At 46.5% G+C, this 12,627-nt stretch overlaps 1 protein-coding gene across 8 annotated transcripts in view; it reads right to left on the reverse strand.

Annotated features, from left to right (window-relative positions):
• The window catches only part of SGSM1 (small G protein signaling modulator 1), a 90,097-nt gene that overhangs the window by 17,382 nt on the left and 60,088 nt on the right, over positions 1–12,627 (reverse strand). For 4 of the 8 annotated variants that reach the window (XM_082698815.1, XM_082698811.1, XM_082698813.1 and 1 more), the window contains 4 exons: positions 9,112–9,240; positions 4,945–5,127; positions 3,330–3,398; positions 1,194–1,784 (listed from right to left, as the gene is read on the reverse strand). In XM_082698815.1, the coding sequence (XP_082554941.1) occupies positions 1,194–1,784; positions 3,330–3,398; positions 4,945–5,127; positions 9,112–9,240 (972 nt within the window). The remainder of the gene's footprint in view (positions 1–1,193; positions 1,785–3,329; positions 3,399–4,944; positions 5,128–9,111; positions 9,241–12,627) is intronic. The other 4 variants (XM_082698814.1, XM_082698816.1, XM_082698810.1 and 1 more) reach the window with 3 other exon arrangements.

Below are 12,627 nucleotides of genomic sequence, written 5' to 3' on the forward strand. Positions count from 1 at the left end.
ATAATGCACACAGGTGTGTAACCCGAAAGCAAAAGTAAGCTCCCTGTGAAGATGGAGAAAAAAATCCCAGATGACAGCTGTGCATCAGAAGCCGTGGACCAGGGAAGGCCACTGGAGAGACTTCTCAAGACATAAACACGAACAGAAAACATCACGTGTCTGAATGTTCCAAGAGAGATTTAGACCACTGGCAGAGTTTGTAGGCTGGGGTTGGGGGTGGGGGGGGGTTGAACCATGATTTATATGCGGCAAATGTAGGAAAGGAAAACAGAGACAAGGAAATGAAAACGCATCTGGGGGAACAAAACTTTTTGTGGGAAAGAAAAAAATAAATACAGCTTCCTACGTGGTATATACATTATTATGTTTTCTAGTGTGAACCATAAACAGTCATTTAACTAAAATTATTATAACTGCAGTGGATGGATGGAGCTGGGAAGGTGCCCCTGGTGGGGTGGGGGTGTGGGTGTGGACTGTCTGGAATTGAAGAAAAAGGGAAAAAAAAGATCAAGAAGTAGCAGTACAAGGATGTTATTGGCAGACGTGGGGGTAAAGGCCAGATAATTTGGGCACAGTAAGTCATTGTGATTGCCTCTGGGGAGAGCTCCATGGTGGCGGGTGGGGGGCACTTCTGGTTTCCTTATTCGGCCTTGTCTGTTTGACTCTGTCAACTATGGGCATGCATATCTTAGAGATAAATAACAAAGTCTTCAAAGGGAATGGAAACACCACGCCTGGCTCAGGAAACCTCCTGTTCAGTTGACATCCTTTGGCTTGGATTTTCTGGCAAGAAAGCAAACTTGAGTATTTAAGATGCTGACTTGAGTGTATGCCAAATGGCTCATCCTTGAGGCTGCTATGGACTGAGGGCTCACTGCATGTCAGGCACGGAGGACTGGATTCACTAATTCTGAGAACAGCCCAAGAGGGAAAGTACTCAACTGATGGGGAAACTGAGGCTCAGAGAGATAAAGTGACATGTATCAGTTGGGATTGACCCTGGGACAGCTGGAACAGCACAGCCTGTGCTCTTGTCTTCGCTCCCAAAGGGGCTTCTCCAGTGCAGCCTCTGTGCTGAGGAAAATTGTAACAAACCAGAGATCGTGCTGGGAAAATGAGGATCATGGGACACGCCCACCCTCCTGTAGCTGTTAGGTAAGAAACCCAAGTGCGGGAGAATCCTGGAAACTTACAGAGTAAGTGACACCACTGGAAGACACAGGTGATGCCTCGTTGTTGGCGGACGTGGCCACGGCCAGAGAAGCCAGGGCGGGAAAGAGACTTTCCATCTCAGGCTCTTCTGAGAGGTTGTCTTCACTGTCCATCTGGCTGTGCTTCTCCACCTCACCACCCCCCCAGCGCTCCATGGTGGCCCCCTCCTTCCCGGGCAGGGCCACGTCCATGCTGCCAGTGAGGGACATGAACTCGTCCATGCTCTCGTTGGCAAGGAGGTCGCTCTCCAAACTGTCCTGCACAGCCAGCTCCTCGCGGGGGGCCTCATCTCGGGAGGTGGTGGCCTCGCTGCTCTGCCCATCATCCACGCTGCTGTCCCCGGGTCTACGCGCCAGGGGGGTGTTCCGCTGGGCGTCCATGACGCTGTCTTCTGTGCTCAGGCTGGGCTCCGAGTGCTCCGAGAGGCCCGAGGAGAAGTTGTGGGAAGAGGGATGGCCAGAGTCAGGGGAACAGGTGCCGTTCGCCAGGCTCCCATTGGGGATCTTGGGCTGTTTCTCCTCCAACCTGCCTTCTACCTCCACCTGTTCCACTTCATCTACAGACTCAAACACCTGAAGACGAGGAACACAAGAATGGAGAGACAAGGATGTCCACTGGGACACTGCTTCCATAACAACCTAGATCTCCATCAGCAGGGGATTCATTAAAATACAGAACATGCACATGGAATACTATACAGCCAGAAAAAGGGGTAGGGAGGGAACCAGGCATAATATGGGTTCCTGTTGTGAAAAATTAAAAAGTGGCCTATTGCATGGAAACACATGGAATAATCCAGAAATAAGGCAGCATTGAAATTGCCTGAGGAGGGAGCACCAGGACATTCAAGTGGCAAGGAGTGTACTTTTCATCACACAAAATTATAAGTACATAGTTTTTTACGTAAAAAATAGTTAAAAACATAAGGAACCAGACTAAAAACAGCATAGTATATTCACGTGATTGGCTATTATGGATCAGTTTCCAGAAGTAGTTAGAGATGTGTGAACCACTATGGAAAAGCCTCCAGGATCCATCTCGAGGATTTATTTGTGGTTGGTTGTGTCCTGAGGTCATATCCTATCAAGGATATAAGACCACCACATTCCAAAGGAACATGAACTATTTCTTCACTGTGTTTAGGTCACCAACATGATTTACTGTTAAAATCACATTTTTGGTTTTTAAAAATTTGATTCAATTGTTTTAAATTATGTAAAAAAAAAAAAAAAAACAGGGTGCCTGGGTGGCTCAGTGGGTTAAGCCGCTGCTTTCGGCTCAGGTCATGATCTCAGGGTCCTGGGATCGAGTCTCGCGTTGGGCTCTCTGCTCAGCAGGGAGCCTGCTTCCTCCTCTCTCTCTCTGCCTGCCTCTCTGCCTACTTGTGATTTCTCTCTGTCAAATAAATAAATAAAATCTTTAAAAAAAAAAAAAAAACGTACCTAACTCCAAAGTTGGAACTAGGAAACAAGGGATATTCATGGAAATGTAGTTTCTTTTCCTGTGCCCTCCTCTGATTCCTGTGGGTAATGATTCTGATTCATTTCTGGCTTATTCATCCATTGTTCTTGAAAATAGGTATATTGATATTAATATTTCCTCTTTTTATGCAAAAGGTGACATAGTAAGCATATTTGTGAGGCTTTGCATTTTTATTTAATATCCAGTGAGATGAGTTAACATTTCACTGAATAAAATGGAAAGCTGTGGACCAACACATACGATGGCATTTATGTAGAAATTTTCAAAAATTATCAAACATTGCAATATATGCTTTATGTACTATATACATATTTCTGTGTATGTACAGGCAAGCAGTGGGGGCTGACAGGACACACAGAAAATGATGCTATTTCTAGGGAGGGCGAGTGGGGATTAGGAATGGTCAAAGCCAAATTTAAGCTTTCTCTGAAACATTTTAATTTTTTACAGGGAGAAGAGATTCATATATTACTTGTGTTAACTAAAAACTCCATTTTTAATGCTAGTATAAAAAGCTAAAAATCTTAAGTGACCTGTACGTGATGGACACCCAATCCCTTTACTCCAGGTTGGAGGGAGTGAGTGGGTGACGGGAAGGGGAGGGTGCGGAAGGGGCTGGGCCTCCAGAATGTCACCTGTGTGCCACTGCTGGAGTCACTCTGCAGGCGGACATGCTGGCGGCCGGAACTGCAGCTCTGGGAAGACTGATAGAAAAAGAGGCCAAGAGAACAGGGGTGAGGCTGTATCCTGGCTCTGGGGTCCTGGGGGCCCTGCTCTCAGCTCAGGCAGGGATTCCTCAAGTGTGGTCTCATTTCTATTCCTGACTTGGGAAAGTCCCCTCAGGGCCCAGCCTCCTATTTGCACACTGAGAAGTGGGGGAGGTCTCCCTCTGCTCCCTGGAGCCTTTGGGGACACACAGAAAGCACAAGACCCCACCTCTCACTCCTGCAACTGGAAAACCTTACCTTTCACTGCCTTGTACTTGACACTTCTGGCTAATATTTAAGTTCAACTCCATGTGACTGGTTGGCACAAATGGCTTGATTTTTTTGTAATTCCCCTGTCGATAAGCTTTTGCCCTATGACTTCTAGTTCCTGCCTACCTGGATGCAGGGCTTGGCCCTGTGACCTACTTTGGCCAGTGGGATGTTAGCAATCTCGACAGGGCAGAGCTTTTACCAGCCCTTGTGCGTTTTCACTTTGTCTCTTTACAATCTGTGTTCACGATGAGAATGTGCCCAGCTCAGCCTGCTGGAGGATGGGACATGTGGATCACAGCCCAGTCACCCCAGACATAGGAGAAAGCCCAGCATAGATCAACAAACCTTTCAGCTGACCAGGCACTGACAATGGGTGCAAGAGTGAGCCCAGCCAGCCCTGCTCAGAAGTGCTTGCCTGGGCCACACCCATGAGTACACATTCAGTGTCTACTGCTAGAAGTCACTGGCTTTGGGTGGTTGCTTACTATGCTAGGGAGCATGACTGCTGGCAACTGATGAGTGTACATCACTGGGGAAGAGAATTAACTTTCTTCTCAGCGCCTTCTTTGGGCTGCTGAACTGGAGGTTCTATAAGAGCGGCGTGTTCTGGGGGTGCCTGAGTGGCTCAGTGGGTTAAAGCCTCTGCCTTGGGCTCAGGTCATGATCCCAGGGTCCTGGGATCAAGCCCCGCATCGGGCTCTTTGCTCAGCAGGGAGCCTGCTTCCTCCCCTCTCTCTCTGCCTGCCTCTCTGCCTACTTGTAATCTCTGTCTGTCAAATAAAATAAATAAAATCTTTAAAAAAAAAAAAAGCGGAGAGTTCTGACTTGGCTTCTGGAGTGTTTCTGACATTTCAGGACATTCCCAACTGTCTCTGGCATGTGGAAGGTACTCAGCGAGCATTTTCTGAATACATGAAAGTCTAGCATGTGCTGATTACATGCAAGTCTAGGAGCTTCGCAGGCACTATCTCAGATGAACTGCACACAAACCTCCCCTATGTAAATGGTTGTTCCCATTCTATAGATGTGGAATCTGAGGCCCAGAAGTGAAGGTGGTTGCTTGAGATCTCCCCTGCCCCCCAAGCCAGGAAATGGTGAGGCTGGAGTCAAACATGGGTCTGTCCAACTCCACGATCACCTCCCACCCAAATGCTAGGAGTGACAGTTCCAGACACCCAGCTGTCACCATTCCTACAATAGCTAAACGGAGCAGATCCCGGACTTTACTGCCCCTCTGACCCTGTGCTCCCGGATGGGTGCCGCCCATCACCTCGTTGCTGATGGTGGAGTCCCGGTGCATCATCTGGTGCAGGTGGCTGTCCAGGCTGGCCCCCGATGAGCACTTAGCCAAGGCAGCTGCGTGGGACTCCCGCTCCCTCTGCCTCACGATCGCCTCGCAGCCCAGCCATTCGGCCATGGTCTGTGCATAGCACGCGTGTATCTGCTCATCCACCTGCCAGGGCAGAGGCAAGGTCACCCCTGGGGAGAGCCAGCCCAAGCCAGAAGAGGATGCTAGCCCTGACCTGGGACCCTGAGCCCCAGAGACAGGCAGCCATCATTCATGAACAGCCAGCAGATGTTAACGGAACACCTACTATATGCAGGACCCTGGGTAGGCCCTGGGGGTACACAAATGTGTACAAGGCCACTTCTTTCTTTCAATATTTCCTTCCTCCCTCTTTTCTCCATTCATTCATTCATTCACACATTCAAATATCTGTGGAACCTCTACTCTGCCAGGCAGCATACTAAGCCAAGGGGGTACTGAAGTGAGAGGACTGTTTCTTTCCCTTTCTTATTAGCTTTTCTCCTTCCTCATTCACTCGTTTGCCTATATTTCTGGAATCACCTACAATGGGTTAGGTACCACACTAGGCATAGGAGAAACAAGATGAGCAGGGTGCCCCCTCCACCCATCCATCTACTCCCTCCACACATTTATGAGGGTCTCCCCTGTGCCCAGTGTGGGGCCAGGAGCAGAGGATACAAAGATGAACAAAATCAGCCTCTCCCTTTACTCCTGCAATGGCTTAACAGAAGGGCTACAGATTTCAAGCATTTTCATTTTCCGTGTGGTGGGAGAGCAACTTGTTTTGTTACTGATACATGGCCCAGGGAACTGAGGTCCTGAATCTGCCAGGCCTCCAACACAAGTGGGGGCAGACAGACTGATCTAAGTAAGGGTGTGGAGGGGCACGAAGAAAGGGCAGGGAGAATGTCCCATGCTGGGCTGGGAGGGGTGGGGAATCCTTTATCTATTCAGGGCTTCCAGAGAGAAGCTCAGGGTCCACCCTGCCCAAAGTCCTGTCCTCCTGCCCACTGACCTCCAGAAGATTTGTCCTAGCACATCTCCCCATTCCCACTGCCTTCCTAGACTAGGTTTCCATGACCCTGCACCAGGATGACCCCAGGAACCTCCTTCCCAGAACCTGCTTGTCCCAGCCTGATCCCCCACACCATGCACTTACCCCTCAACAGCCTCCTCTTTGTTTCCCTCCCGGCCCCACCTCTGTCATCCCCACCTTCCTGTCCTTTATGTTCCAACCACCATGCCCACCACACACTTCCCGCCCTTCCCACACAAACCCACAGAGATACACTCCCACACCACACCATGCACGAGTCTGCCCTAGGGGTTTGCTCATGCTGGCCCCTCTTCCTAGAGAGCCTTCCTCACACCCCTTGCCTGGAAAGGGAGCAGAGAGCCTTCTGCCTGACACTGCTGCCTCCCATGGACTCTTACAACCCCTGGGTTTGCCTCCATCTGACTCTGCACATTCACTAAACTGGCAAGGACCTCATCTAACGCACCACTAGGTCTCCAGTCCCAAGCACAGGGCTTGGCACCCAAGAATGCTGTTCCTGTTTGTCGGGAGCCCAGCAGGCAGGGGGTGAAGCATGGTGGGGACCTCCTGCTATTCCTGAGGCAATTTTAGACAATTCACTGGCATGGGGTCTTATCATACAGAATCACAGTGTAGTTTCTATTTCCAGCTCCCCTTTAAGTCTTTGGATTATGGGGAAGGTCAGTCTGGTGTCACAGTGTCTTGAGCACCTCCTTTAACACTTTATAATCCCCATTTCTGACAATGAGAGAGCAGGCCTTACGCAAGCTATGGCATCTATGTGGGACTGATTTATGCCCTTTCGTCATATCCTATTTATTTTTTTGGTTTCTGTCTATTATGCCAAGTCATGTCAGTTTTCCATTGATGCAGGGATATCAAGTATCTTTTTCAATAAGCTATACACACAGTGAGTCAATTTACTGACAAATACACAATAGCAAAGCAGGTATATGGGTATGAAATGTCAAATACCACCAGATTTTAAGAACTTAGTCTGAATAAAAGAAGGGAGAATCTCTCAATAATGTTAATATTGATTACATGCTGAAATGGTAATGTACTGGGTATGTTGGGTTAAATAAGAATTTAGTATTAAAATTAGTATCACCTTGATGAAATGACGTAGACCTATGCATACACATGCACACACACATGCACCTGCACACATGTGAACACACAAACTAATGCAGAAGCTGGTGAAATCCTAGTGAGGTCTGCAGTCAAGTGAGTCCTATTGTACCAATGCTAATGCCCTGGCTTTGGTAACAGGCTACTGTTCTACATGATGTTTCCATTGGGGAAAGCCGAGTGAGGGGTATGGCAGGACCTCTTTGTTACAGTGTTTATAATTCCTCGTGAACTTATCATTTTAAAAAATATTTATGGGCATCTGTTTCTTTCTACTTTTCAAAATGGGACTACTACTAACACATTCACTGGACAATTAAGATGAACACAGGTGCCCCAGGTTGTATCAGCTGAAGATGGCTCACTGCAGGGTGATATTAGATCAATGGAACAGAATGGGGAAGCCACACTAATGTGCCCAACTGATGGCTGACAGGGGTGCAAAAGCAGTTCAACGAAGGAAGGATGGCCTTTCTGTCGAATGGTGCTGGAGCCACTGGACATCACAGGCCAAAAAATGAACCTTGACCAAAACCACCCACTATATACAAAAATGAGCTCAAAATGGATCTCAGGCCTAAATGTAACACGTGCAACTACAAAACTTTGAGAAAAGAAACATAGGAGAAAATCTTCGGGATTTAGGGCAAACTAAGCAAAACGTTCTTAGACTTGACACCAAAAGCACAGTATATATGAGGAAAAATTGATAAGCTGCATCTCATCAAAAATTTAGAAATTTGTTCTGCACAAGATCCCATGAAGAGGGTGAAAAGATAAGACACAGACTGGGAGAAAATATCTGCAAACCCTTTATCCAACAAAGAAAAAATATCTAAAGCATATAAAGAACTTCCAAATGCAACAGTAGAAACCCAAACAATTCAGCTAGAAAACTAGAAAACGGACAAACGATGAGAGCAGACACTTCACCAAAGATACACAGGTGGCAAGGAAGTGTGTGCAAACATGTTCAGCATCACTGGCCATTTGAGAAATGCAAATTAAAACCACAATGAAACATCATTTACACCTGTCTAGGTGGCTAACATAAAAAAATAGCAACAAGACCAAAACTCCAGGTGGGATGCAGGTGTGGCTCACTGGGATATTGCTGGTGGGACTAGAAAATGGTTCAGCAGCTACAAAAGCTTGACAGTTTCTTCTGAAATGAAGCATGTGTACCATGTGTCCCAGCAATTGTACACTTGAGCATTTGATGATGACTAATGCTCCCACGAAAATACAAATGTTCACTGCAGCTTTCTCGGCAATAGCCCAAACTGGAAAAACAACTCACCTATCCACCAACAGGTGGGTAGTCACACTGTGATGCACCCAGGCCGTGAATACCATAGAACTCTTGGCCATAGAAAGGATAGACTGCCAGAGGATTATGCTGAGTGAAAACGTCAATCCCAAAAACTTATATACTACGTGATCCCATTTATACAATATTGTCGAAATGACAAAATTACAGGAAGAAAGAACTGAGCGGTGGTTGCCAGGTGTTAGGCTGGGAGGTGTGGCTTAAAAAAGGGGAATATGAGGACCCTGTTGGCACCAGAATTGTTCAGTATGCTGACTGTGGTGGTGATGACACACACACACACACACACACACACACACACACACACACGTCAATGCCCTGATTGTGATATTGTATTACAGTTTTGTAAGATGCCACCATTGAGGGAAATTGGATAAAGGATACACGAAATCCTTCTGCATTATTTCTTGTAACTATCTGAATCTATAATTATCTCCCAAATAAAATTTTAAACAATGGTATCTGTAGCTTGCATTGCTTTTCTAGGGAACAGCCATCCCCTGGAGCTTCCTGGCTCCCCCATGTTCCCCTGCCCCATCTTGGTCCAGTATGAAATTAGAGCACCCCCAGCCCCATGGCCCCTGGCTCCTTTAATTGCCAAAGATCCCGCTGCCCATTAAAGGTCACCAACCTCCTTCCGTTCTGCTTCTGTCATCCCAAACTGGTAGTGGCCCAGGAGGAAGGGCCACACGGCCTTGCGGATCTCTGGCTGGATGCCCCCATAGTAGATAAGGCGTAGCAGCTCCTGTTCCTCGTAACTCTGTGGTAGGTGGGAAGAAGGAAAGGGTTTGGTCAACAGAAAACCGGAAGGAGGGCTCTGTGAGCTGGCAGTCCCACTTCTCAGATCTGGCCTTTAGAGATCATGGTGTGTGAATAAGCAAAGCTGTGTGTACCAGGATATCTACCCTGGCGTCATATGAGAAAAGCCCCAACTGCCCACTGATAGGGAAACAATGTATCCCCTACGTGGGTATAGGTAGGGATGGCGATGCATCCATGAGAACTGACATAAAAAGATGTTCAAAGTATATTGTCAACTGGAAAATAAACAACCCACCAAGATGCAGAACATATCTAGCGTGAACCCATTTTTTTTTTTTTTTACAAAAAACCCCAAAAGGCCAGTATAGAATTAATTAGCATTTCTAGGGTGCCTGGGTGGCTCAGAGGGTTAAGCCTCTGCCTTCGGCTCAGGTCATGATCTCAGGGTCCTGGGATCGAGCCCCGCATCAGGCTCTCTGCTCAGCAGTGAGCCTGCTTCCCCCCTCTCTCTCTGCCTGCCTCTCTGCCTACTTGTGATCTCTGTCTGTCAAATAAATAAAATCTTTAAAAAAAAAAAAAAAAGAATTAATTAGCATTTCTACTTAATTTTTAGTCAATTTTGTGCATTGTGCTGATGTGGCAACATTATCTCAAAGTTTTTAATCTTGACTCAGCACAAAGAAAATTGTTTAAAAGTAAATCGATCCAAAATGCACATTTCCAGCTGGGTCTTCATGCACTAATAATTTCTGTGCACACTAGGATGACTTTAACAACTGTCTGCTGTATTGTCCAATAGATTTGCCCTCTTTTTAAGAACTCATTTTCAGGCAAAGGCTTTGCGGTTATAATTAGTCAGGCTGGGGGACTAGCAGGTCCTATTTGTTCATGTTTGTGTGTTTGTGTGTGTGTGTTGTGTGCATATGGAAAATACCAATGACTACTAGAAAGCTACTCTGAAGGGTAGTAGGGTTGTTTCCTCCTACGTCTTCACATCCCAAAATTCTAAGCATATTTCACGTTTTTAAAAGTAAACTCAGTGCTGAACGTGGGGCTCAAACTCACAACGCTGAGATCAAGAGTCACCTGCTCTACTGAGCCAGCCAGGTGTCCCACTGATTTCCCAACTTAATGATCATCTTAGATGTACCCAACCATAATGGCAAAACCAGCCATTCTTTTGCTTTGTTGGAAATTTTAATTTGTATTCTGCAGAAAACCTTGTCAATGCTAGTTAAAAATCAAAGAATCATTTGTGGCTGAGGCTATAAACTCTTCATCAAAAATCCACCTGTGTGGGTCCTGGAACCTATAGCTGGACTCCATTTCCCAGCCTCCCTTGCAGGCAGGGGTGGCCATGTGACTAAATGCTGGCCAATGGGATGTGACAAGATGTCATATAAGTCATTTGCAGGCCAGAGCTTTGAAGAAGCAGGTGTATTCCCTTCAGATTCTGCATTTTCCCTCTGCTGCCTGGAGGCAGATGACCATGAGGCCCTGGAGGATGGTGGCACCATGAGACTGAGAGACCCCAAAACCTCTGGAGGGAAGACAGAGGCCCACTGGCCAGGAATGCCCACCTAGGACTCTTCCGTGAGCAAGAAATACACCCCATGATGTCAAGCAACTGACAAAGTGTGGACCACTTGTTACTGCAGCTCAGTCCACCCTAATACAACAATGCAACCAAGAAGGGTAAAAATATGGCCAGTTTGTGAAAGGGTTGTGAAACTGTTAGACTAAAAAATACTCATTTTTGACTGACTTATTTTTTTCAACCAACTTGTCCTTAGACTAGTACCTCCCAAACCGGGGAGATCACTGGAAATGTTTGGGGGAATTTTAAAAAAATATAAATTCTTGGACTCCAGTCCCAGAGATGCTAAATCAGTAGTGCTGGAGTGGAGCCCAGAAGAAGTCTATAAATCTTTTGAATTCCTCAGGAAATGTGCACTTTCCCTGGCTGCCAGGGAGAGTGACTTTTTTGAGAAAGTAAGTTGGCATATCTATTTAAATTTTAAATGCACATCAATCAATTTAACTTCTAGGAATCTACCCCTGAAATAAAAGCACTGGTCAGAGTGATATGTGCTTATAAAGATGTCAACGGAAGCACTGTTTGGAATAATTTTTTAAAAAGAGAAAGAGTCCACATGTCTCTCATTAGGGGAAGATTTGAATTAATTATGGGCTACTCATCTGTGAGGCACTAAGGTGTTAGCATTCAGTACTTCACCTAGAGATTGGAAAGACATCTTTGATATAAAATGAAATTGATGCTTAAAATACAGATATAATGTCACTTCATTTTGCAGAAATAAGAATTACAGATATATCTATGTAGATTTATCTATGAATGTATAAGCACAGGAAAAATATGGCAGGGTCTCGACATAACTGATACTATTCATTAACTCGGAATATTAGAATCAGGGCACTGCGGTAGGAAGAAGGTACATGAACAATTTTTGTCCTCTACACCTGCATTCTTCATTATTTGAGTTGTCACTGTAAGTAGGCATTCAAGTCAAACAACCCTCCTGCTTACCCAGGTTTGGGAACCAGTTTGTTTTCCCCAGAGTCCCCCAGTGTTCCCAAGTTCATGCACAGAATAGCGCTTTTCCCCAGCGTGGGGAAGCCAGGCTAACCCAGGTGCTCACGGGCCTGGCCTTCCCCAGGGCCCTGGGTGAGAAGCACCCAGTGGACTGAGCCATCGTGTTCATCCTGTGGAGGTATCAGCCATCTCTTCTGAATGTCTGCTCCTGAGGGAGGTTCACTTAGCATCTGTCAAAATGGATTCTGCCTTCCACACCGGCCATGGGATGCACTTTAAAGGTCCCTAGGGCCCTAAACATTCCAGGGGCTTGTTCCTTATGCTTGCCTACCCCCCAGCCACCCCCAGTTTCTTGAGAGGAACAAGATAAGCGCATTGGCCTACCCAAGGTTTTGCAACACTGAGCATACAGTTGGTGCTTAATAAATGCTTGAGGAAGAATTCATTCTTACTCCTAGACAAGCAAGCATACTTTCCATCCTCCTTGATTCCCACCCATCTGGGCAGAAGGGGCTGTGGGTCTTGGAACTCTCAAGAAGGGAGGGACCTTCAGTCTGGGTATGCAGAACCCAAAGGTATCCTTTTTATCTTTTCTTTTTTTTTTTTTTTAAAGATTTTATTTATCTATTTGACAGACAGAGGTCACAAGTAGGCAGAGAGGTAGGCAGAGAGAGGGGAGGAAACAGGCCCCCTGCTGAGCAGAGAGCCCGATGCAGGACTCTATCCCAGGACTCCGAGATCATGACCTGAGCTGAAGGCAGAGGCTTTAACCCACCGAGCCATCCAGGCACCCCAAGAACCCAAAGGTATCCTAACAGCCTTCAGTCCCCA

This window comes from Mustela nivalis, assembly GCF_964662115.1.
Source record: "Mustela nivalis genome assembly, chromosome: 14".
Lineage (NCBI taxonomy): Eukaryota > Metazoa > Chordata > Mammalia > Carnivora > Mustelidae > Mustela > Mustela nivalis.